The sequence below is a fragment of the Bombina bombina genome, chromosome 6 (assembly GCF_027579735.1).
Source record: "Bombina bombina isolate aBomBom1 chromosome 6, aBomBom1.pri, whole genome shotgun sequence".
Lineage (NCBI taxonomy): Eukaryota > Metazoa > Chordata > Amphibia > Anura > Bombinatoridae > Bombina > Bombina bombina.
In genome coordinates, this window is record NC_069504.1 from 734,596,541 (window position 1) to 734,621,376 (window position 24,836).

Sequence of the window (24,836 nt, forward strand, 5' to 3'; positions counted from 1 at the left end):
TACATCCTATCTGAAGCTTGCTATGCTGACAAAACCCTAACCACACTGTGTAACTGAAGGTATAGACATCTGCAAACAGGAAACTGTTTACAACCCATTATCCTAAAAGAAAAAAGCTTAGAAAGCAAAATCAACTTGATGGGAGTGGAGTTTCCTGAAAGCTCATCTTATCTGGGATTCTGGGAAAACATCAATGTTCTTTTTGCATTATTCACCATAAGAAAAAACAAACCTTCATAGGTTTACCAAAATTAAAATATGACTATCTCTTAAAGGGACAGTTCACTGTAAAATTGTTTCCCCCATGACTTGTTATACCAGCTGCAGCTTATAAAATGTATGAGAAATTGCTAATTTATGCTTCTTTTTGCAAAAAAAAAAATGCTGGATTTACTCTACAATAGGCTTAGCTTGTTGACAGTTCAGATCTCATTATCTTAATACTCAAATGCTTCCCTTTCTTATCTGTTTCTGTGCAATACTGAGAGAACAATTGAAAATTAAGGGGACAGTATACACCAATTTTCATATAACTGCATGTAATAGACACTACTATAAAGAATAATATGCACAGATACTGATATAAAAATCCAGTGTAAAACTGTTTAAAAACTTACTTAGAAGCTTCCAGTTTAGATCTGTTTAAAAGGTTACTGGAACACCCACTGCAAGTGGGATATAGCAGACAATCCCCCCTCCCCCTTCCTTTGCATATAAAAAGACCCTTTACACAAACAGAAGCAAGCTGGAGTAGGTATACGTCGGTATTCTCCTAAAACTTAGGGGCTTGGTTAGGAGTCTAAAAAATCATAGCAATGTTATTTAAAAATAAGCAAAACTATCCATTTTTTATTTAAAAACTGTATGAGCTATATACACGGATCATCTACAAAACATTTATGCAAAGAAAAATCTAGTGTGTAATGTCCCTGTAACATTTTAGAGCTCTCTTTTACATAGTTTCTCAATAGCCTATACCCTGTTATAGAATCCCTATAGGTAGGGATACTGAAGGGTTAATCAGCTATTTCAAATGCCAACATAAAGGCTAAGGCAATATATGTAAACCATTTAATACACTCCAGCATGTACAATGATGTATTATTTATCATTTTTAAAAGGATTTTACTTTTTTTTTTTTTTTTTAACTTCATGTATGTTTGGTCTATTACTTCCTATCACAGCTCCACAAAGGGGCTGTGGCCTTTACAGGAAGGCAAAGGAGGAGCTTCCTCTTTCTAAGTGGTTGCTAGGAGACATTGTGCACTAGCTCCAATCTTTCTTACCCATGTTCAGAAGAGGACTTTAGCTGCAAAAATCATGTGACAAACAGTAGAACTTAATACCTCCTATATACTGTATCATCTATCTATCTAATTTTCATTGATTTCCTATGCAGGCATATACCCCTTAAAGCAGTGATTTGCAACCTTTTTTTTGCTGTGGCACACTTTTTTTTTACATTAAAAAAAATCCTGCGGCACACCACCATCCCAAAATTTTACAAAATGACACATTGTAGCCTAATACAGGATATATATATATATATATATATATATATACTGTATATACACACACACACTGTACTGTGCTGTCATGCCATGCCTCCTACAAACTATACATGACATATTGAAATTATTTTACAAACAATCATAATGATTGTATGTGAATGAATGTCAATGTCATGGTTGTAAATTATGCCTGATGAGCCTGTCGCATACCTCCCAATATTTCAAAATTTGAAAGAGGAACACCCCTGCACTGTTGTCAATCTGCCGTGGCACACCTGAGGATCCCTCACGGCACACTAGTGTGCCACGGCACACTGGTTGAAAAACACTGCCTTAAAGGATTCTTATTTGAAAAATGAAAGCTATTCCTTTTTAAAGTTGAGTCACTTCTGCTGGAGATCACTATTGGAAAAAGTGGCCCCTGAACACTAGGCAATCCAATATTTCGACAGGAGAAGGGTATTACAGATAGTCCCTATTATCTTCCTTTAATTACTTAGTTTCATGCAAAATAGGAGAACTCGTATCAGCTGGGTTAGCCCCCCCCCCCCATCAATTTTTTTTTTTTTTTTAAAAACAAACTTCATTTGGCTGGATCTCTGTTAGATCAGGTTTGATCAATTGTTGTGTTTGTTAGATCTAGCATACAAGGAAAAACAAACCGTTAAGCAATTTTAAGAACATAATAGTCAATTAGTGCTGTGGAATTTGTTGGCGCTCTAAAAATAACCGATAATAATAATCACTCTCTTATGTCAGAATTTTGTGTATATTGCCACCATTAGAAAATGTAGACTTCTGTGGCACTTACCTTCTACAATGTGGAAGCGGATACAAAAAATACTGCTTTCAGGGTAGTGTGGGGTTTGCCATTTTTATGGTTTTCTGCAAACTTAAAGGGACAGTATACACTCATTTTCATATAACTGCATGTAATAGACACTACTATAAAGAATAAGATGCACAGAAACTGATATAAAAATCCAGTATAAAACTGTTTAAAAACTTACTTAGAAGCTCTTAGTTTAGCTCTGTTTAAAAGGTAGCTGGAAAGCCCACTGCAAGTGGGAAATAAGACACTCCCCCTTCTTTTGCATATGAAAAGACCCTTTACACAAACAGGAGCAAGCTGGAGAAGGTAGCTGACGGTATTGTCATAAAACTTTGGGGCTTGGTTAGGAGTCTGAAAATCAGAGCAATGTTATTTAAAAATAAGCAAAACTATAAATTTAAAAAAAAACAAAAAAAAAAAACTTTATGGGCTATGTAAATAGATAATCTACAAAACATTTATGCAAAGAAAAAATTAGTGTATAATGTCCCTTTTAAGATGTTCTTAAAAGAACATAAAATGCTGAAAATAAAACGATATATGATTTGTATGGAAAACACAGAAAAATCACTAAAATTAGTTTTTAAAGAGACATAAGTGCAAAGAATACTCTGCATTTATTGATTGCACTGTTTGGATATAACTGTGTTTAACCCTGGCAAATGGGTTAAATGCATAGTAAAATGTATGATTGATAAACTTTACCTTTTTTATAAACAGATGCGGAATGTTAGCGATATTTTAGATGGGGTTTAATTAATCAGTTGTAATAAAGATGCTCTTTAACTTACTTTTTAATGTAGCCCTGAAATTCAATTACCCTGTGCTCTGGCCGCCCACTTCAAAAGTAATTTTTTTTTGTGAGATAACGGTTTGAACTGTTCTCCAATCGGCGCTCTAGCCATATGGCACTCACACAATTTTATTTTTTTTGTAACTAACATTGCACTACTAGAAGATAGCTGAACACACCTTGTGAGCCAATAACCTATATAGATAGCAATCACCAGTTAGCTCTCAGAAGTGCATTGCTGCTCTAGAGCCTACCTAAAGTATGTATTTTAACAAAGTATACTAAGAGAATGGAGTCAATCTAGAAATAGGAGTCAATTTAAAAGGCTCAAATCTAAATAATTTTAGCACAGTGGATAAAAGTAATGAAGAAAGGGATGAAAGGCAATAATAATTAATGAAGAAGGTGCCTTGTAGGATGAAAGATTATTATTATTATTATTATTATTATTATTATTATTATTATATCCTATTATATAAAAGGCTAAGTATGTTTCTCCGAAGCTGTCATACGCAGTAGAGACAGCATGAGGACAAACACACCAGGCCTTACCTGACATGCTGTTGCGGGAGCGTGGTCGAGGCGTGGCCGGGAGCAGTCGGCACGGTCAACGAAAGAGAGATGGGAAAGAAATACAAAGAGAGGGGGAGAGACAAAAAGAGAGGGGGGGAAAAAAGAGCAAAAGAGAGGGGTGAGATAAAGCAGAAGAGAGGGAGCAAAAGAGAGGTGGAGCGAGAGAGCAAAGAATGGCCCGTGTGAACGGCTTTAGGACTAGTATAATTATACTGTATTTTCTAATGTGAATAGCCTCATACAGCTATGAGATTTTCATGTCCCACCGTATACTAATCTGAAGTTCTCTTGTTTTCTTTCTCCTTGCAGTTGCTTTCTGGGGAGACATTGCACTGGATGAGGAGGATTTGGCAAACTTCAAGGTGGATAGAATTATTGACCTAACAAAACACACCATTTCAACAGGTATATTTAAATCATTGTATAAATCTTAAGTGTCCAGCTTCTGCCATTGAGAGCTTCAAACAGACCAAGATCACTTCTTGGGTACAGCGGAGATGATACATTTAATGAACCTAAAAATCTTATGTAATAGAGTATAAAGCCTTAAACTAGGACTTGACAGTTCTAAGGGAACCAGGCAGCTTTGGCTTCTGAAATGTTTCTTTTGGCTCCTAAGTTTGCATTATGGCTCCTTCGTTTTTATACATTTGTAAAGCCAGATCTTAAACTTAGACATGCATGGTAAAGGACATACCTGGTCTTTTTATAATGCACAAGGTCAACAAAGTCAACTTTTATTGTTTAAAAAGATAATCTCTATTACCCATTCCCCAGTTTTGCATAACCAACACTGTTATATTAATACACTTTTTACCTCTGTGATTACCTTGTATCTCAGCCTCTGACAGCCCCCTGATAACATGACTTTTTATTTATTATATACCTTGACTTGCATTTTAGACAATTAGTGCAGTGTCATGCACAACTCTACGGGCGTGAGTACAATGTTATCTATATGACCCACATGAACTAGCAGTCTCCTGTTGTGAAAAGCAAATTAAAAAACGTGATGAGGATGTCTGTAGTGGCTTAGAAACAGGCAGATAATTTAGAGGTTTAAAAGTTATAAAGTACTGTATATTAATATAACAGTGTTGGTTGTGCAAAGCTGGGGAATGGGTCGTTAAGGCATTATCTATCTTTCTTTCATGTAATTAGCAAGAGTCCATGAGCTAGTGACGTATGGGATATACATTCCTACCAGGAGGGGCAAAGTTTCCCAAACCTTAAAATGCCTATAAATACACCCCTCACCACACCCACAATTCAGTTTTACAAACTTTGCCTCCCATGGAGGTGGTGAAGTAAGTTTGTGCTAGATTCTTCGTTGATATGCGCTTTGCAGCAGGCTGGAGCCCGGTTTTCCTCTCAGAGTGCAGTGAATGTCAGAGGGATGTGAAGAGAGTATTGCCTATTTGAATTCAATGGTCTCCTTCTACGGGATCTATTTCATAGGTTCTCTGTTATCGGTCGTAGAGATTTCTTCTCCTACCTCCCTTTTCAGATCGACGATATACTCTAATATACCATTACCTCTACTGATTCTCGTTTCAGTACTGGTTTGGCTATCTACTATATGTAGATGAGTGTCTTGGGGTAAGTAAATCTTATTTCTATTTATGACACTCAAAGCTATGGTTGGGCACTTTATATGTAAAGTTCTAAATATATGTCTATAAACTTATATTTGCCTTGATTCAGGATAATCAGTATTCCTTTAAATTCAGACTGTCAGTTTCATTATTTGGGATAATGCATTTCAAATTATTTTTTCTTTACCTTGAAAATTTTCAATTGACCATTTTTCCTGCGTGCTGTTGGGCTCACGGGGGCAGAAAATGTTTCTTTTTATTGCGTCATTTTTGGCGCAGACTTTTTTGGCGCAAAAATTTGTCATTTCCGGCGCCGTAGTTGACGCCGGAAGTTGTATTCTGTTAACGTCATTTTTTGACGCATGCGTATTCAGACATTTTTTGTGCGCCAAAAAATGTGGGCGTCTGTTTCAGCGTCAGAGGATGTGGCGTCATATTTGGCGCCAAGTATATGGGCGTTGTATTTGGCGCCAATAATGTGGGCGTCGTATTTGGCGCCTAAAGATGTGGGCATCTTTTTTGTTCCACTTTTTTCCTCACATTATTTAAACCTCACTTTTTTATTGCTTCTGGTTTCTAGAAGCTTATTATTTTGCATTTTTTTCCCCATTCCTGAAACTGTCATTTAAGGAATTTGATAATTTTGCTTTAAATTTTGTTTTTTTCTATTACATATTGCAAGATTTCACTGTTCCTGTTTCAAAATGTACTAAGGGATTCCGTTGACTGAGTTCAGTCCTACCAAAGCTAAGTTCATTTATTTTCAATGTTATGAATGTTTATCTTTAGCTATGGTTTGTTATATATTTCATGTTAAACTTTTATATGCAGAATCCATTAGCATTTATGCTTTATATATTGCTATTCTTTTTACATCTTATGTACAAGAAATACTTAGAAGATTTATAAGAATATTTTTTTGATTTTTTTTTTAAAGGCTTTGTCTGACTTTGTGCCTTCTAATAAAATATTTTTAGGTTTTTTTTCAAATTTCTTTTTTAATTATTGAAGTTTCAAATGACCATCAATATACTAATTTATCCTTCTCTGATGATGATGATTTTTTCTCATTTAGAATTTTCTTCATCAGATATTGACACTAACAAATCTACTTTTTTATTTTTTTATTAAAGTACATTTGTTCTTTGTTGAAAAGGTGTTGATTATTTTGGATTTTAAGGTAACTAGTTCTTTTTCAAGACTAGCTAACATTTTATTTCTGCTTATTTATTCTTCTGTGTTTTCAGAGTTTTTTTTTTCCAGTTCCTCATACTAGGGAATGGAATAGGCTGAGAATTTTTCTTTTATTCGTTCTTCAAAGGTTTTAAACTACATTCTTTGCTGGCAGTTAAATTCAATTTGGAGGGTTCTCCAATTTATTGGGGCTATCTCTACTCCTACTAATTATGCTATTGTTTCTATACCAAAATAGTATTTATTTTCCTTTAGATGGTTGTATCTTATTTATGGAAAATTATTTAGTTTCAGGTACTTTTCTTGGACCTGTAATTTATTTGGATGATGTTGCAATTGCTTCATTTTTTCTGTTTACTTTAAGATCAAGTATCTGATTATGATTTATTTTAGCATTGTTAAAGGGACAAAATTTACTAGACTAGGTGCTGTTGCATTTGTCTTGTTGTTTTGCATTTATTGATTATGTAAGTCCAGTGTGTTGACTGGTCCTTTTACTGGACTATCATCCTAATAATTTCATTTGTGTTTTCATTTTATTGAATATTTTCGCAAATGAGGTTTTATCTATGTCTTTAGCTGTTTTAGCTAGAAGAATTTTGTGATTTCTAAAAATCCATATTTCTTTTGTTCTAAGATAATCAATTATTTGTTTTATAATTGGATTCAATTCTTAAACTGTTACTCTGGCCTTCAAGATTAAGTTCTAAGACTAAAACTTTAAGCTTATATTAGTTTGGTTGTTCTTATTAAGGAACGAATTCCTGAATTCTTTCCCAAGTAACCTGTTTTTAATTGGAAATTTTTCCGTTCAAAATCAGCTCCTTAAAATTGCGATGTTCGTGCCGTATTCCAGCTCGGCTGGTAAGGGGCAGGTTAAGACTTTTTTTTAAATTTATTTGGTTCTATTCGGTCCAAATTTCTTTGATTTTGGGTACAGAATAAGTTCAGAATAAACCGTCTGTGAGAAGTCTTTTTTCTCTATTATATTCCAGCTATTCCAGTAAGGCTAACACTTTATTTAAGTGTGTTTCGGTCCTATATATTTTGGGTACTGTTGAAGCATGGCTGATGACCCGTGGGGTTCTAGCGGTGCTCAGACCTGGAATCTTCTGGGGTATTTCTTCCAGTTCCATTTTTAGGAACTGGGTTTTGGAGTTTTATTCAAACTATTCTGCCTTTTTTGGTCAGTGATAGCATTATTTGTTTTCATTAGATACAATAAATGCATATTTTCATTTTTCTGTTTTCATTCAGATTATTTTCTGAGGATGCAGAATTTCATATGATTCACTTTGTTCTTCCAGGACATAGTTAGAGGATCTTTTTTTCAAAAGCTCTTGATTCCTCACACAAGGGTCACCTTTTTTAGGTTTCCAGATAGTTTGTGTCACTGTCTTTGTCTCTATCGGACAAGGGACAATTTTATTGGGTTCCGTCTGTCGGTACCTTTTAGTCTCTATTATTTCCTTCAGTTGCTATACATGCATAGAAGTTTTAGGTCTTATGACCACAGCATTGAATTCAATTCCCTTTGCTCATTTTTAATAGAAAAAACCTTTCCAGTTTTTTATGCTGAATTATGGTGCAGGGATTCTAGGATTTCACATTTTAAATCTTCGAATCCTAATATTTATCTATCTTGATTTGGTGGTTAAGATCACCATCATTTAGTTCTACAGGTCTCTTCGTTTCTTTCAACCTGGACCATGATCTCTACAGATGTGAGTCTTTTTGGTTGGGAGGCTGTCTGAGGATCTCTGGCAGCACAAGGGGTTTGGAAATCTCAGGAGGTGAGATTACCATTTGATATTTTAGAACTCTGTGCATTCTCAGAGTTTTTCAGTTAGTTTCTTTTTGAAGAAGATACGTTTATTGTTTTTCAGACAATATCACAACTATGGTGTATGTCAATCATCAGGGTGGGACTATCAGTCCTTAGGCTGTAACAGAAGTGTCTCGGATATTAGCTTGGGCTAAATCCAGCTCCTTTCTAAATTCTGTGGTTTTCTTCCCAGGTATAGATATTTGGGAAGCGGATTATCTCTGTTAATCAAGCTTTACATCCGGGAGAATGGTTTCTCATACCTAGATATGTTTTTCAATTTTTCAGATGTGAGCATTTCTAGAAATAGATCTGTTGGCATCTCATCTGAATAAAGAACTTCCCAGGGGCCTATTCAGGTCCGGGGATGCTCAGGCGGAAGTAGTGTATGCATTGACATTTCTTTGGAATTATCTTTCCGCCTCTAGTTCTTCTTCCAAAATGATTTCCAAAATTCTTATGGAGTATTTGTTTGTTTTGCTGGTGGCTCCAGCATGGCCTCTCAGGTTTTGGTATGCGGATCTCATTCGGATGGCCAGTTGCCAACCTTGGACATTTCCGTTTAAACCAGACTTTCTTTCTCAAGGCCCATTTTTTACATCAGGATCTCAAATCCTTAAATTTGAAGGGATGGAGATTGAATGCTTGATTTTTAGTCATAGAGGTTTCTCTGACTCATTGATTAATACTATGTTTCAGGCTCGTAAATCTGTCTCTAGAAAAGATTTATTATCGAGTCTGGAAGATCTACTTTTCTTGGCATTCTTTTAAAATTCATAGAATTTTATTATTTTTTCAGGTTGGTTTGGATAAGGTTTTGTCTTCAGTTCTTTGTTAGGACAAATCTCTACTCTTTCTGTTCTTTTTTCACAGAAAGATTGCTAATCATCCTGATATTCATTGTTTTTGTACAGGCTTTGGTCCGTATCAAGCCTGTCATTAATCTCTCCTCTTTGGAGTCTCAATTTGGTGCTGAGGGCTTTACAGGCTCCTCCGTTTGAAACTATGCATTCTCTGAACTTTAAATTTCTTTCTTGGAAAAGTATTGTTCCTTTTGGTTATTTCTTCTGCTAGAAGAGTTTTTGAGTTATCTGCTCTTTTTTGTGAATATCCTTTTCTGATTTTTTCATCAGGATAAGGCAGTGTTACTTCCTGATATTCATCATTTTGTTCAGGTTTTGATTCATATCAAACCTGTCATTAAGCCATTTTCTCCTATTTGGAGTCTTAATTTGGTTCTGAAGGCTTTTCAGGCTCTTCTATTTGAGCATATGCTTGCTCTGGACATTAATTACTTTCATGGAAAGTATTGTTCTTTTTGGACATCTCTTCAGCTAGAACAGTTTTTGAATTATCTGTTCTTTCTTGTGAATCTCTTTTTTTCAGATTTTTTCATCAGGATAAGGTGGTTTTTGCTGTCCTCATTTCAATTCTTACCTAAAGTTGTAAATTCTAACAACATTAGGGAGGAATTATTGTTTTCCTAAAACTTCTTTGGTGAGATTCTTACTTTCTTTGGATATGGTAAGAGTTTTTTTAAATTCTATGTTGAAGCTATACAGATTTCAGATAGACTTCTAGTCTATTTGTTATCTTTTCTGGTTTTAGGAAGGTCAAAAGGCTTCTGCCATTTATTTGGCATCTTGCTTAAACTTTTGATTCATCATGCTTATTTGGAGTCGGGTGGATTCCCGCCTCGGAGGATTACGGCTCATTCTACTAGGTAAGTTTCTACTTCCTGGGCTTTTTAAGAATGAAGCTTCTGTTGATCAGATTTTCAAAGCAATGACTTGGTCTTCTTTGCATGCTTTTACTATGTTCTACCATTTTGATGTTTTCTCTTCTTCAGAAGCAGTTTTGGTAGAATGATACTTCAGGTAGCTGTTTCAGTTTGATTCTTTTGCTTATAATTTCAGTTTTTTTCATTATAAAAATTGAAACTTTTTTTGATTTGGGTAGTGGATTAATTTTTCAGCGGAATTGGCTGTCTTTATTTTATCCCTCCCTCTCTAGTGACTCTTGCGTGGAAGTTCCACATCTTGGGTATTTGCTATCCCATACGTCACTAGCTCATGGACTCTTGCTAATTACATGAAAGAAAACATAATTTATGTAAGAACTTACCTGATAAATTCATTTCTTTCATATTAGCAAGAGTCCATGAGGCCCACCCTTTTTTGTGGTGGTTATGATTTTTTGTATAAAGCACCATTATTCCAATTCCTTATTTTTTGATGCTTTCGCTCCTTTCTTATCACCCCACTTCTTGGCTATTCGTTAAACTGAATTGTGGGTGTGGTGAGGGGTGTATTTATAGGCATTTTAAGGTTTGGGAAACTTTGCCCCTCCTGGTAGGAATGTATATCCCATACGTCACTAGCTCATGGACTCTTGCTAATATGAAAAATGAATTTATCAGGTAAGTTCTTACATAAATTATGTTTTTTAAACGGTAACCATTTTGGTGTTGACTGTCCCTTTAAAGGGACACTAAACCCAAAAATGTTCTTTCATGATTCAAGTAGAGAATACAATTTTACACAACATTCCAATTTACTTCTATTATCTAATTTTGCTTCATTCTTTATATATCCATAGTTGAAAAAATAGCAATGCACATGGGTGAGCCAATCACACGAGGCATCTATGTGCAGCAACCAATCAGTGGCTACGGAGCCTATCTAGATATGCTTTTCAGCAAAGTATATCAAGAGAATAAAGCAAATTAGACAACCAAGTAACAAGTAAATTAGAAAGTTGTTTAAAATGGCATGATCTTTCTAAATCATGAAAAAAAAATTGGGTTTCATGCTCCTTTAAATTATATCAAATACTAAATAACTGTAAAGTACAGAACAAGCCATAGTCATCAATAAATTTAAATTAAAACACTTTAGCCATTCCCTGGTACCTCCTGATGATGTGCTTTCCTCTTCTTTGGTTAGCGTTTGTTTAAGTAACTTTTTTTATTGGCTAATTTTATCAGGCATTATAAGGGTATGGCAAAATGATTTCTCCATCTTTAGTTTAGTCCAGAGACTTGAAAACAAATTGTGTAACTGTAAACAAAAACATCCGGCTTCCAGTGAGTGCTAGGAAAGATTCAGTCATTTTCCTGTATAAAGATAAATGCTTAGTACTAAAGTCAAAATTCAACTCTCACGATTTAGATAGTGGAGTAGTTAATTTAAACAAACTTTCCAATTTACTTCTATTATCATTTTTCCTTCACTTTATATCCTTTATTGAAGGAGCAGCAATGGACTACTTGGAGCTAGCTGCAGACATTAGTAAGCTAATTATATGAGGCATATATGTGCAGGCACCAATTAGCAGCTAGCTCTCAGTTACTTAGCCTATCAAGGTATACTTATCAACAAAGGATACCAAAGAACAAAGCACATTTTATTATAGAAGTAAATTGAATTATTTAAAAAAAAAAAAAATATGATCTATCTGAATCGTGAAATAACAATTTTGGGTTTCAGGTCCCTATTAAGTATTTCCATATAAAGAAAAGATCTCGGTTCTGTTAGGAGCCAGCAAACTGTAATCTGTGAGTGATCAAAATCCTTCTGCAAAAGCTCCTATGGTGACTATTTTTCAAGAAACTGTTTCACTTTTGTTTTGTTCAAAATTAAAAGTCGATGCGGACAGCTCAAACTTCACACAATACAGGGGATAATTTAACACTGATATCTGCTTGTGTTTTTCTAACATCCCCTCTACCCTCCTGACTAAGGATAGGTGAATGTGGTATAAGTGCAAATCGCTTGCTAGAACAAATATTTCTGTGGACATTCGTTTTTTGGATAAGAATGAAAATCCATAAAAATTTGGTAATCAAATGTTCTTTCCGGTTTTCAAATGTTCGAAATTAGTTGGAATATCCACATTTGATATGTCAAATGTAACATTCGATTTAACAAATACTATTCAGAAGTTTAATAGTTTATGTGGTAGGGAATTTAGAAACATTGATAAATAGATACAAATGTATTGATTTGAGTTTTTCTATTTCGAATGTTGCATAATTCGCATATTACATCTAAAGAGAGCATTGGAAATACTATTACAAATATATTGATTCAAATATTGCATAATTTGATTTGAATTATGCAATATTTGAGTTAGAAAAATTTGAATTGAATATTTAAAAGATAGTATTTGAAATACTATTACATTAAAGGAATGTTAGAATGTTGTAAAAACATTCAAAATTTGAAACGAACAAATGTGTTAGAATTAGTTTCATTTTTCGAATATTGCAAAACATTTGCCCCTCCCTACTCATGGCCAGCCCCTCAGCAATAAACCCTAAATGTATTGCAATGGGGACTTGTGCAAACTCTCTTGGTGCCCCTGCCACATCAATGCCCAGTTTAATCTCACATTCCTGCTCCCGACCTCCCATAATAAAATAAGCACCTGATACCACAGCCACTATCCAAGTCCAAGATTCCTGGAACTGCTAAATTAACATTTTGGTGGATGTTCTTGTGCTTTATTTTCCATAATATCCAGCCCAGGCTCCTTGATGTATTTTTTCTTTCACGTGAATGCCTGTAGTGGGGAACTGCCTTTTTAATTTTTATAGTATTTTAAGGGAACTCTTATTGGTTAGGTAGTTAAAATGAAACGCTAGGATTTACCAGTGCAACAAATAAAGGGGACTTTCAGTCATGAGGTATAAAATACTTCATCTGAAAGTTCCTTTATTTTTCTGCAGCATTCGCCATGCTCAGCGCCTCAGCCTGCCCACAGCAGAACGCTATTTTTTCAATGAGTTGACGTTTCCGCCTCTTGGCCAATAGCCGTGCAGCCCAGCTGGCATTATGCCAGATAGCTAGCACGCTATTGGCTAAGATCACCTCACTGGAAAAATAGCTTTCTGCTGTGGGAGGCATGAGGCGTTACAAAAACGCTAGAATTTACCATCACTATAACCAGTTATCGTTAAATACGTTTTTTATTTTATATTTCAGTTCCCTATATTTAAATTCCTGATCAGATCATCTTGGGAATTATTAAGCAATCAGGTTTCACTCAAAAGTATATAAATTTATTAAAGGGACCGTCTACACCAGAATTTTTATTGTTTAAAAAGATAGATAATTCCTTTATTACCCATTTCCTAGTTTTGCATAACCAACAGTTATATTAATACACTTTTTACCTCTGTGATTACCTTGTGTCTAAGTCTCTGCAAACTGCCCCTTATTTCAGTTCTTTTGACAGATATCCATTTTAGCCAATCAGAGCTGGCTCACTGGAACTCCACGTGCGTGAGCGCAGTGTTATCTATATGACTCACATGAACTAACACCCTCTAGTGGTGAAAAACTGTCAAAATGCCCTGAGAGAAGAGGCGGCCTTCAAGTGCTTAAAAATTAGCATATGAACCTCCTAGTTTAGCTTTCAACTAAGAATACCAAGGGAACAAAGCAAAATTGGTGATAAAAGTAAATTGGAAAATTGTTTAAAATTACATTCTCTATCTGAATCATGAAAGTTTATTTTGGACTAGACTGTCTCTTTAAACTACTGGGCACAACTACTTTACTTTGGTTACTACTTACTATGCTATTTTTCTTATTGTGCCTGCAGCTGTATTCAAAGCAGTTTGCTTATTTTAACTCTTTACAAGTGCTGGTTAGTGAAACTCACACTGGGTGCCGCCATCTTGGCGTTTAAGTATTCATGCACCTGGTGACAGAAGCACTGAGCATTCCATGATACTGTTGTCTTTCTGACCAGCATTATTGTGCACTTCAGTTTAGAGTGCACAATACGGAGCAGGAGCTGGATTTTTTTCTTTTTTTGCAGTGGCTGCTTTTCTCTTTTTTTTTTTTTTTTTTTATGTATATTGTTAACTAACTTGTTAATATGTAAAACTTCTGCTTTCTATTGTGCGCAAATTATAGCTGTCAAAAATCAGTCACAGATTTGATTGTGATCCTGATGCACAAATGAAAGCGCTATTAAAAAAAAATGTTCTCAATACAACAAAAATAGAAATTGTACACCATTTGCATATCATGGTGCCATCTTTTTTTTTTTTTAATTACATTTATGGAAAAAATGAATGCAAATTTAAAAGGTGACATTTCTTTTAATTTTAATTTGCACTCTCTAGGGTTAGAAACAATGTAAATGCAACAGTTCTACTGACTCTAAAAATCTTATTTTAAAGCTTTATAAATGCACTTTTATAAATTAACTTTCTACCAGAATAATTTATTAAAGGGCCATTATACTGCATGTTAGAGCATGTAATTTTAACAAAAGCTACCTTACAACGCTAATCTGTTAGAGCATGCAATTTTCTGAATATTGACCCTGCACTACTATGTGTTTAACCCCTGCAAAAGCCTTACCGCTGTGTCCTGGGCTGTTATCGTGCGCCTCTCTGCGCTGTTGCAGCGCCCGCACTATTTCTTCATGCTTTGTTTGTGAGGCAGTGCAGAAATGGCTTAATGGAGGACACCCCAGTCTAGCGATTGCAGGGACAGGGGAACATAGTAAAGTACTGCTTGGGAGCCACAGAGAACTTCTGGTCCTGAGGGGAACCTGACACACTCTAACAAATGTAGTTTTTCCACTATAGTGGCCCTTTTTAATATTTTGGGGAATAACTGTCCCCTTCAACAAACCAGAGTGTACTGAGAAACAAACATACATAGATACTTGCCACACTAATGTTTTAAAATGTGTGAAATTTTACTTTCCCACCTAACCGAATTTAAAGTGAAAGTCAACCCTAGCGTTTATTAAAAAAAGGCATTCATACTTCATGCAGAAACCTCCTTTATTTGTTTCAAGCGATCTTCGCTCTGAGCTGCTAAGGCAGCACACGGCAGATAGCTGTTTTACTAAGAGGTGACGTTTCCACCTCTTAGCAAATAGCGTGCGTGAAATCTAGCTCCCAAGGGTGCCAAGCCGGATTTACCGCACAGCTATTGGCTAAGAGGGGAGTGGTTAATAGAATATAATACAAAATAAAACTTCCCATCAATGAATATATTGTATATCACATGTTCTGTAATTATATACTGAATAGAAATCATTGCAATATGTATTCATAATTTTAAAAGGATTTTATCTCTTTGTGTGGTTTTTTTTTTAACATTTGTGTAGTACAGGAAGGCAAAAGAGCAGCTTTTACTTCTAATTGTTGCTAGGAGACACTTATAATAGCCACAGTCAGTTTATTGCCCATGCTCAGTAGAGGACTTTTGCTAGCAGTAGAATAGTAGAACAGTAAAATAGTAGCTCTCATCTGGCTACATTGTAAATCCTCCTTTAGCAACAAAATAAGTAATTTGTTTGCCTTTTTTTTTTTTTTAACACAATTGTTTCTTTTTAGTTTTATTTTGATTTAACATATATATGTTTTTAATAAAGAAGCGCTGTTTCATATCCTTTTAAAGGAATATTCTAGTCAGAATTAAACTTTCATGATTTAGAGCATGCAGTTTTAAGCAACTTTTTAGTTTACTCAGGTTTTCAATTTTTTTCTTGTTCTCTTTATTTGAAAAAGCAAGAATGTAAGCATAGGAGCCGGCCCCTTTTTGGTTCAGCACCTGGCTAGTGCTTTCTGATTGGTGTCTAAATGTAGACCCCAATCAGTAAGTGCTACCCAGGTGCTGAACCAAAAATGGGCAGACTCCCAAGCTTACATTAAAATAAAGATGCCAAGAGAACGAAGAAAAATTGATAATAGGAGTAAATTTAGAAAGTTGCGTAAAATTGCATGCTCTATCTGAATCATGAAAGTTTAATTTTGACTAGACTATTACTTTTAAGTACACACTAAGTAGTGCACTTCCCAGCTTTTAGGAAGAAAATTTATAAAAATGTTGAAAAAAAATAATTCATTTAGCATGATTACTTTATATAAATAAATTCAAGGCCCATATACAGAGATGGCGGAAGCTCTGTTTATTCCAAGAAATTTTTTAGTGCCAAGAGGTCACAATAGGTTGGAGGAAAGGAGCAATCAAATTGTGAAAACATTACCTAAGGAGGTAGTAAATGCCAATACCTTAGATACATTTCTGGTTGAAACAAAATTCAGGGATATGATTGCCTGTGTTACATGGCTCACTTTTTTTAGTGGGATTAATTTAAAGTGAATGTAAACTTGAGCATACTTGCTCAAGTCATAGGATAGAATTTAGGGCTGCACGATTAATCGCCGCAATTTAAAAACTGTGAGAGTATGCCATTTTTAGCCCCGCCCCTATGAATTTACCTATGACGTACAGGAGGGCTGGCTGTAACTGTTGATTGCGTGCAGGCTTCTGTAGAGAAAGGAGGGGATGGGGGAGTAAAGAGGCTATGCAGGAGCTGCTCTATGGAGGGGTTTGCCTCAGCTCTGATGGCAGCAGTCACAGCTGCCTACACAGATAAAAAAAAAAAAGCCATTTTACATAGAAAAAAATGAGCCTCTTCTTTTAAAAGTTTTTATTGACGCAAACAGTTCAGAAAGTGCACAACGGAAAATAGCTCAGGCAGTGAAGTATAAGTGCACTTTTACTCTACTGTCTGATCTATTTCTGAAATGTTTTTAAACCCTTCAACAAGACTTTCTTTAAAAGAAGAGGCTTCGTTTTTTAAAGATATATTTTTTTCGGATGTATGGGAAGTTCATGACTGCCTAAGAAAACCATGACAATGTTGTATCAGAAGACCTAAGAACTGGCTAGTGGCTACTATGTAACCACAGCACAGACAGCTAATTTTATTTGAACTATTTTGTGGTTTGTATTTTTATGCTCTAAGAGTGTATTGGACATTGAGAAACCTATACAGTAAGATTATGTAGTGTTAAATACATTTTTTATTGAAAAATTAAGGTGTTCTAGTCATTTATAAGAAAATTGTGATTAAAATCGCTTTTTGGGTCCAAAATCGCGATTTTCATTTTTGCCCATATCGCCCAGCCCTAATAGAATTTAAAAAAATAGTGAGTCTTTCATTCATCAGATTGATAATATATCCTGATCTTCTGAGATTTTTACCTTTTTAATACTATAACGATAAGCGCCGTTCCTCAGCCCGCCATAGTCCTCAATTTATTGACAGATGAGGAATCTGCAATCCACTAATCGTCGTTTTCCTCCTGGGGCGTTCAGCCCCTTTGCACAAATGTCACGACCCGGGGGAGGGACCACGATTAGTGGATTACAGATTCCTCATGTGTTAATCAATTAAGGACTATTGTGGACGTAGGAATGGCGCTTATCGTTATAGTATTAAAAGGTACAAATCTCAGATGATCAGAATATATTACCAATTTTGATGAATGAAGCCTCACTATTTTTTTTAAATTCTATCCTATGTTAAACGAGAACGCTCAAGTTTACTTTCACTTTTTAAGCTCAACTGGAGCTTTTATTGTATATTAAGATTTGTATAGATTGAACTCAATTGACCTCTGTCTTTTTTTCAACCTTATCTACTAAGTTACTATGTCTTAACTATGTTATTTACTCAGTGCCAGCTGAGCATTCTAGCAGGTTTTTTTTTTCCCCCCTCCAAGAGGAACAAGGAAAGAGCAAATCAGAGGCTGCATTACTTGAGCCACTAAACTTTATTGGAATATTTTCCTGGCTTCTTGTTGCCATGGAGAAAGACTGAAGCATTACTGTCCATATTTCCAGTGGTTTAGTGTTCTTGATCTAGACAAATTTATCATCTGCATTTCGGATTCCTAAAAAAAGTAATCAAAGCAGTAAGGTTGTTTTTTTTTGTTTTTTTTTTTTAAAACTTAGGGGCTCACAATGCTGTAGAAAAATATATCTGTTTTTCTACAGAAAATCACCATTATAGTCTATGGAATTTTTTTGTGAATACATTACTAAAGGATCGTGATTGTTTTTTGTTTTTTATAACTATTTATTTAAAATCCAATTCCTTTATATTACAGAAAAAAAGAAACGGCAAAGAAGAAAAATTACAACCCAATTATACAGAAAGGTCTACATTTGAATTGAACAACCTAGGGTTTAAAGTAAATCAATTCTGTTTGAACAAGTGATAACATTCTGGTATTGGATAATTTTCTGAACAAGAATAACCTTAAAACACTATAAATTTACAAGGGAAGGGAGAAGGAGAGAAAAAAAAAACGGGGGGGGGGGGAGGATTAGGAGACGGCAGTCCAAAAGAACCAAGTCTGAGTTCCTGAAAGGGTATACTAAATGCTCAATTTCATTAGGGGGAAGAGATCTGAAAAAAAAGACCATTTAAGAAAAAAAACTTTTATATCCTGATCACTGTCCAAATTAGTTTCGTATTGCTAAAGGATACATTGCTTCTTCAGGCAATTCTTAATTTCTAATATACTAGGGATCGCTCTTGTTTTCCATTTTGAAAAAATTAGATATCTAGCAGCTAAGATGACCATATTAACTATTTTATTATTGAGTTGCTGCTTCCCTGTGGCAGACCAAAGAAAAACTACTTTCGTCAGAGTCAGATGGGAGATACCCAGTATTTTATTGAGCCAGTATTGTAGTTTAAACCTAAAATTCCTGATTTTTGGACATTCCCACATGTGCAAAAGATCCGCTGATGACAGCGAACATTTAGGGCAAGTGTTAAAATTAGTATTCCCACATGTTTATCCGGAGTGAAATATGACATATAGAGCAGCTTAACATGAGATCCCCTCCAAAAAGAAGAGAGGGTTACTCAAATAGTTTCTTGAATTGATAAATGCGGTAACCTGGGGTCCAAAGAACTTTTCCCTGTCATTAAGGCCAATTTAGAGATAATCTTTTCAAGATTGATAGTACATCTAACAGAGGTCAGAATTTGATAACAGGAAGAAATTGACATATGGCTGTTTTTGATAAGGTCAAGCCAGTTCTCAATACCACCCAAGTACCAGTTCCAACCATAATTGCTTATTAGTTTAAGCGCATAATGTCTCGATTGTAAGTATGCAAAAAAAGCTCTTATGTGAGAGATTAAATTGGAGCTAAAAATGATGGAGCCTAATGGAGCTAAATGATTGAATGCATCTTCTCTCAAAGTCTAATAACTGGTGAACATTAGAGAGACCTAATTTCATTTTAAAAACATTATGGACTGTAACCCTGCTTGGAACTGGGGGTTACCCCACAGGGGCAGATATCTAGAAACCCTATATTCTATACCCAAGGAATCACAGATCCTCTTCCATACTTGTATGGGATTATATATAGATCTTAATTTTTTATTTTAGCCGGAAATGAGCTATAGTTACAATGGATTAATGCTAACGGAGAAAAAGGGTACGTTATATTTTTTTCAAATCATTATCTGTGACATAATCCCTGGAAAATATCCAGTCTGTTACTATACACAAGAAAAGCCTGATTATAAGACCGGAGTTCAGGGAGGTCAAGCCCTCCAAATTTCCTAAGAAGAGGAAGTTTAGAAAGTGAAATTCTAGGTTTTTTATTTGCCAAATAAAAGATCTCAGCACAGAGTTAACAAAAGCAATATCTTTCCCCTTCAAAATCAGAGGAGTATTCTGAAGAATATAATGAAGTTTGGGAAGAAAAATCATCTTGTAAAGAGCTATATGTCCGGAGAGTGAAAGAGGAAGGTTCTGCAAATTTTTAAGAGTTTCTTTCATTTTTTTTAAAATTGGGGAGATATTCAGGGTATACCAGGTGTCGGGATTACAAGATATGATGATACCAAGATATCTAAATATCATCTGTGTATCTGTCAGGACCTCTGACCTGTAATATCCCTGATCCAGGGAGGCAGTACCATGAACCTCTTCATTATGGTGCAAGCCATACAGCAGGAAGAGTACACCCCCCTCACGCAGCACCCGTGGGAGGGGGGGGAGATTACTGTTGGTAGTCAATCACAGTTGAGGCAGTAGATTGTAGCGTGATGGACACTTCAATAATCACTGAAGGATACAGGTAGAAGGAGAAAGAGAGAGAGAAAAAAAAAAGCCAGTCCTTCCAGCCACTGCAATTCGTAGCTCAGTGCGATAACAAGGCACTGCAGGAGCTCCGGTAGCGTTGTAGGTTATGCTTAGCAAACCGGCCCAGGTCTAAGGGTTTTGAGCGTGAAGATTTTCCGCCAACAGCTTGCAGGGAAAACACAGAGCGAGTGTACCATGCAACCTGACACACACGCTCCTCCCCTGGAACTCTCAGGATCGTGATTGTTAGTTGTCAGAATATCATTGACACAAACATGTTTTCAGGAATTGCACAGTTGTTTTTATATTCGGATATATAAAAAATAACCCAAAAATGGTAGGTCGGCAGGAAAGGTTTAAAGGGACGTAAAGGTTTAAAGGACTATATTCAAGCCTCAACAAATACCAGGTGGTGTGACATTTACAAATTGGTCTTTGGGCTGGTAACATGCCCTTTAGTCCTTGTCATGGTTGGGGAAAGGAGCAGGAGCAGAACTGCTGCTTTATAAGTGCAATATGCATCTGCATCAAACATCTGAAAAAAGCAGCAGCTTGGCTCAGCACCTCCTTCCTACACCACTAGCACTCATCGCTCATGAGGAAGCAAAACATTAGAGACAGTCTACTACAGAATTTGTAGTTATAATATTTTATCTATATGCCACACATGAAGTAGCCCTTGTTGTGAAAAACTGTTGAAATGCACTGAGATAAGAGGCGGCCTTTAAGTGCTTGGAAATAAGTATATGAGCCTACCTAGATTTAGCTTTCAACAAAGAATACCAAGAGGACAAAGCAAATTTGATGATAAAAGTAATTGAAAAGTTGTTTAAAATTGCATGCCCTATCTGAATCATGAAAGTTTAATTTTGACCAGACGGTCCCTTTTTAAATCCTAATTGTTAATCTGAATAGATTGTTGCAAATATTTCCAAGTGGTCAACTAAGAGGTTAAATCGATGTTACTTGGTACCAATGGTTTAAATCATTGGGATAAAATTGCATACTCAACTGCACATAATGGAAACTACATTATTTTGTCTGCTTCCTAGATTTCAACTTTATTTTGGAGACGGTCTTACTGTAATATGATATAATCACATTAAAATGCTGTAAATAAAGAAATAAATAGGCTATATTACACAAAATAACTAAGGATAAGATTATGATTTTATGCTTTTAAGAATTCCTTGGGGCCTATCTATCAAGCACCGAACGGAGCTTGACGGCCCGTGTTTCTGGCGAGTCTGAAGACTCGCCAGAAACACAAGTTACAAAGTCACAAGTCAGAAACACAAGTCACAAAGACCGCTGCTCCATAACCCTGCTCTGAGCAGGCGGACAGACATCGCCGGAATTTAACCCGATCGAGTACGATCTGGTTGATTGACACCTCCCTGCTGGCTGGCCGCGAGTCTGCAGGGGGCGGCGTTGCACCAGCAGCTCTTGTGAGCTGCTGGTGCAATGCTGAATACGGAGAGCGTATTACTCTCTGCATTCAGCAATGTCTTGCGGACCTGATCCGCACTGTCGGATCAGGTCCGCAAGACATTTGTTAAATTGGCCTCCATGAGTATTTTGTGTGTCAGGACCTTTATGTAGTGAAATAATTTTATCACATTTTAAAAATTGTAACGAAATTGTTCAGAAAAATTTAAATTCACAATTGAGTAGGAAAACAAATCATTTAAGGTGCACAGTAGAAATCCTAATAAAACCTAAACTGCACATGCAGAAAATGAAGTGAAATTTGTATTTTATAATTCAAATTTCAAAGCTTATTATTTTCCTTATTGTTCAATAAGTCTTCCCACCTCTGCTAGTGGGCTGAACATGGGCATTCTATGGGTGTAGAATGTCTGGCATATTCTAAAAACACACACACACACACACACATATATATATCTCTATCGCCTTTATTTCTCAATTTGTTCTTTATTTTTACATTTAACTTAAAGGGGCATTAAACATTTTGAGATGGTAATATAAAATGAAAAATCATATATATAAAAAAACCTCTACAAAATACTTTCATTATTTATTTTGTCCTCTTTGCCTGTAATTCCATTCTGAAATTGTGAGCTTTTCAGTTCCTGTTAGAAATGGAAGTGCAGAAGACTGTTAAATCCAGCACAACCATTGGCTGCACACTCTAGTGACCTATTTATAACTGACCCTAATAAGCCACAGCAGAGAAGGTAACACAAGTTACAACATGGCAGCTCCCGGTGTTTTATAGACACTAAAACTTTACACTTTTTTTCACTTTTTAAACAACTAATGAAACTTTACAAAATACATCTACTGTACATGTTATTCTCAGACTAATCTTTTCTTTGAATGCATCATTCTATCTAGTATTTATTTAGTGTTTAATGTCCCTTTAACCTTAAAGGGATATGAAACCCAAACATTCATGATTCAGATAAAGCATGCGATTTTTAAATCACTTTCTAATTTACTTCTATTATAAATATTTCTTTGTTCTCTTGGTATGTTTTGTTGAACTGCAGGGATGTAAAGCTTAAGAGCCGACCCATTTATGAAGCACTATAGGGCAGCAGTTATACAAGAATGTTATCTATTTGCAAAAATACTAGATGGCAGCACTATTTCCTGCCATGCAGGTCTCTAGACACCTACCTAGGTATCTCTTCAACACAGAATATCATGGGAACAAAGCAAATTTGATAAAATAAGTAAATTGGAAACTTTTTTTAAAATGGTATGCTCTGTCTGAATCGCAAAAGAAAATTTCTTCTAAAGATATTGTGAGTCCACGGGTTCATCTTAATTACTGTTGGGAATATCACTCCTCGCCTGCAGGAGGAGGCAAAGAGCACCAAAGTAAAACTGTTAAGTATCACTTCCCTACCCATAAACCCCAGTCATTCTCTTTGCCTCTCGTGCATGGAGTGTTTTTTAGTAGTTTTTGTCTGAGAAGGCGATTACTTAAAGTAAGTGTACAGGGTATAGCTATGCTCCACGTTGGTCTTTGCGGTCGAGCTATGGTGGCTTTAAAGCAGTGGGGAACTTGCAAAGAGGTATGTTTCCCCGCATTTGCTGCCCTAATCTCAGATACCAAAGTTGGTTACTTAATCTGCATTTGGGTCAGGTCTCTGTGAGGAAGAGGTGTCCTCTCATACCTAGGGACTGTCTTCATGTCGGACAGCTGAGCAGGTAAGTGCTGGTCTTCCAGGTGGGAGAAGGGGCACTTGACCATTTTTCTACCTTGCTATGTGTATAGGGACTATATTAGCTCACGCTGGTGTAAGGGCTTCACTAACACATGACTGCAGACACAGTGCTTTAAGAGACATGGTTAATTGTAACCTAACCGAGGGCTTGTTTTAGGTGGGTGTTGGGTACTTTTTCCTAAAGTATGCGTTTTATTGCTTCACACTATGGCGACGTGTGGACTCGGCTTAACCGCACCCCCCTCCTTCCTCTTTGTTCGCGCCTCCCTTACGTTTGTTTACGCAATCGGGCCTTCCTCTCTGCTCTGTTCACTACGGAGGTGGTTTCAGCTATGTGGCTGTGTTTCGTGAGGTAGTGCATACAAGGGGAAGTCAGAGGATCAAGTTGCACAGTGGTGGTAAGGGCACCTCAGTATACTGAATTGTGGAGGGAGGTTTAGTCGGAGTGACAATCATCTGCCGGCATAAGCTGCTTTATAAATCACCATTAGCAGTGTTTAATTCTCCCCTGTAGGCAAGTAACAGTGTTCTTTAAATTGTGTTACTGCTTTATTTTTAGTCCTTGACTATAACCGCATACAGTAACGGCCCGTAGGGATAAGAATTAGACATGTCTGACATGGATCAGGAGTCCGCTCAATTCAATCCTTGTTTATTGTGTTTAGAGGCACAAATTGCAGCACCCATGCAATTCTGTTCCTCCTCCATTTCAGGGTAAAGATAAGGTGTTTTTTTTTTTTGTTTTGTTTTTTAATGTGGAGTAAAATGTCTCAGGAGGATGCTGTCCAGGTGTTACCAGGGCCATCCCCTATTTCGTCCCAAGCCTCTATGGTGTCTAACACTGTGTCCTGCGGTTACCTACTAACTCCCAGTGGAGCGTTTTTAAAAGCAGAAATTGCTGCACAGGTATCTTCAGCCTTAGCCGAGTTTCCCAGATTTACAGGGAAGAGCAAGAGGAAATCTAAGAATTCAGATAATAAGGTATCTGGCACTGAGCCTCAGGCTCCTCTTAGATCTGAGGATGACTCTCATTCGGAGGGTGAAATCTCAGATTCGGACAGTATAATGCCTTCTTCTGATGGTAAAGGATATTCCTTCAGATTTAAGCTTGAACACCTTCTCTTACTGTTAAAGGAGATCTTAGCTACCTTGGATGACTCGGAGACCCAGGCGGTAGTTATGCCTAAGAAGTCTAGTAAACTTAATAGGTTTTTTGTTTTTTTTTTTTGACATTCCTTTCTCTGAGGTTTTCCCTGTACCAGATAGAGCTAAGGAAATCATAGCTCAGGAGTGGGAGAAGCCAGGGGTGGCGCTTACACCATCACCGGTATTTAGGAAAATGTTTGCGCTGGAGTCATCTATCAAGGAGTCTTGGTCTTCG

At 36.2% G+C, this 24,836-nt stretch overlaps 1 protein-coding gene across 1 annotated transcript in view; it reads left to right on the forward strand.

Annotated features, from left to right (window-relative positions):
• Window positions 1–24,836, forward strand: part of BMP1 (bone morphogenetic protein 1) — a 340,767-nt gene that overhangs the window by 42,749 nt on the left and 273,182 nt on the right. The window contains exon 2 of the mRNA XM_053717959.1: window positions 4,019–4,114. Within this exon, the coding sequence (XP_053573934.1) occupies window positions 4,019–4,114 (96 nt within the window). The remainder of the gene's footprint in view (window positions 1–4,018; window positions 4,115–24,836) is intronic.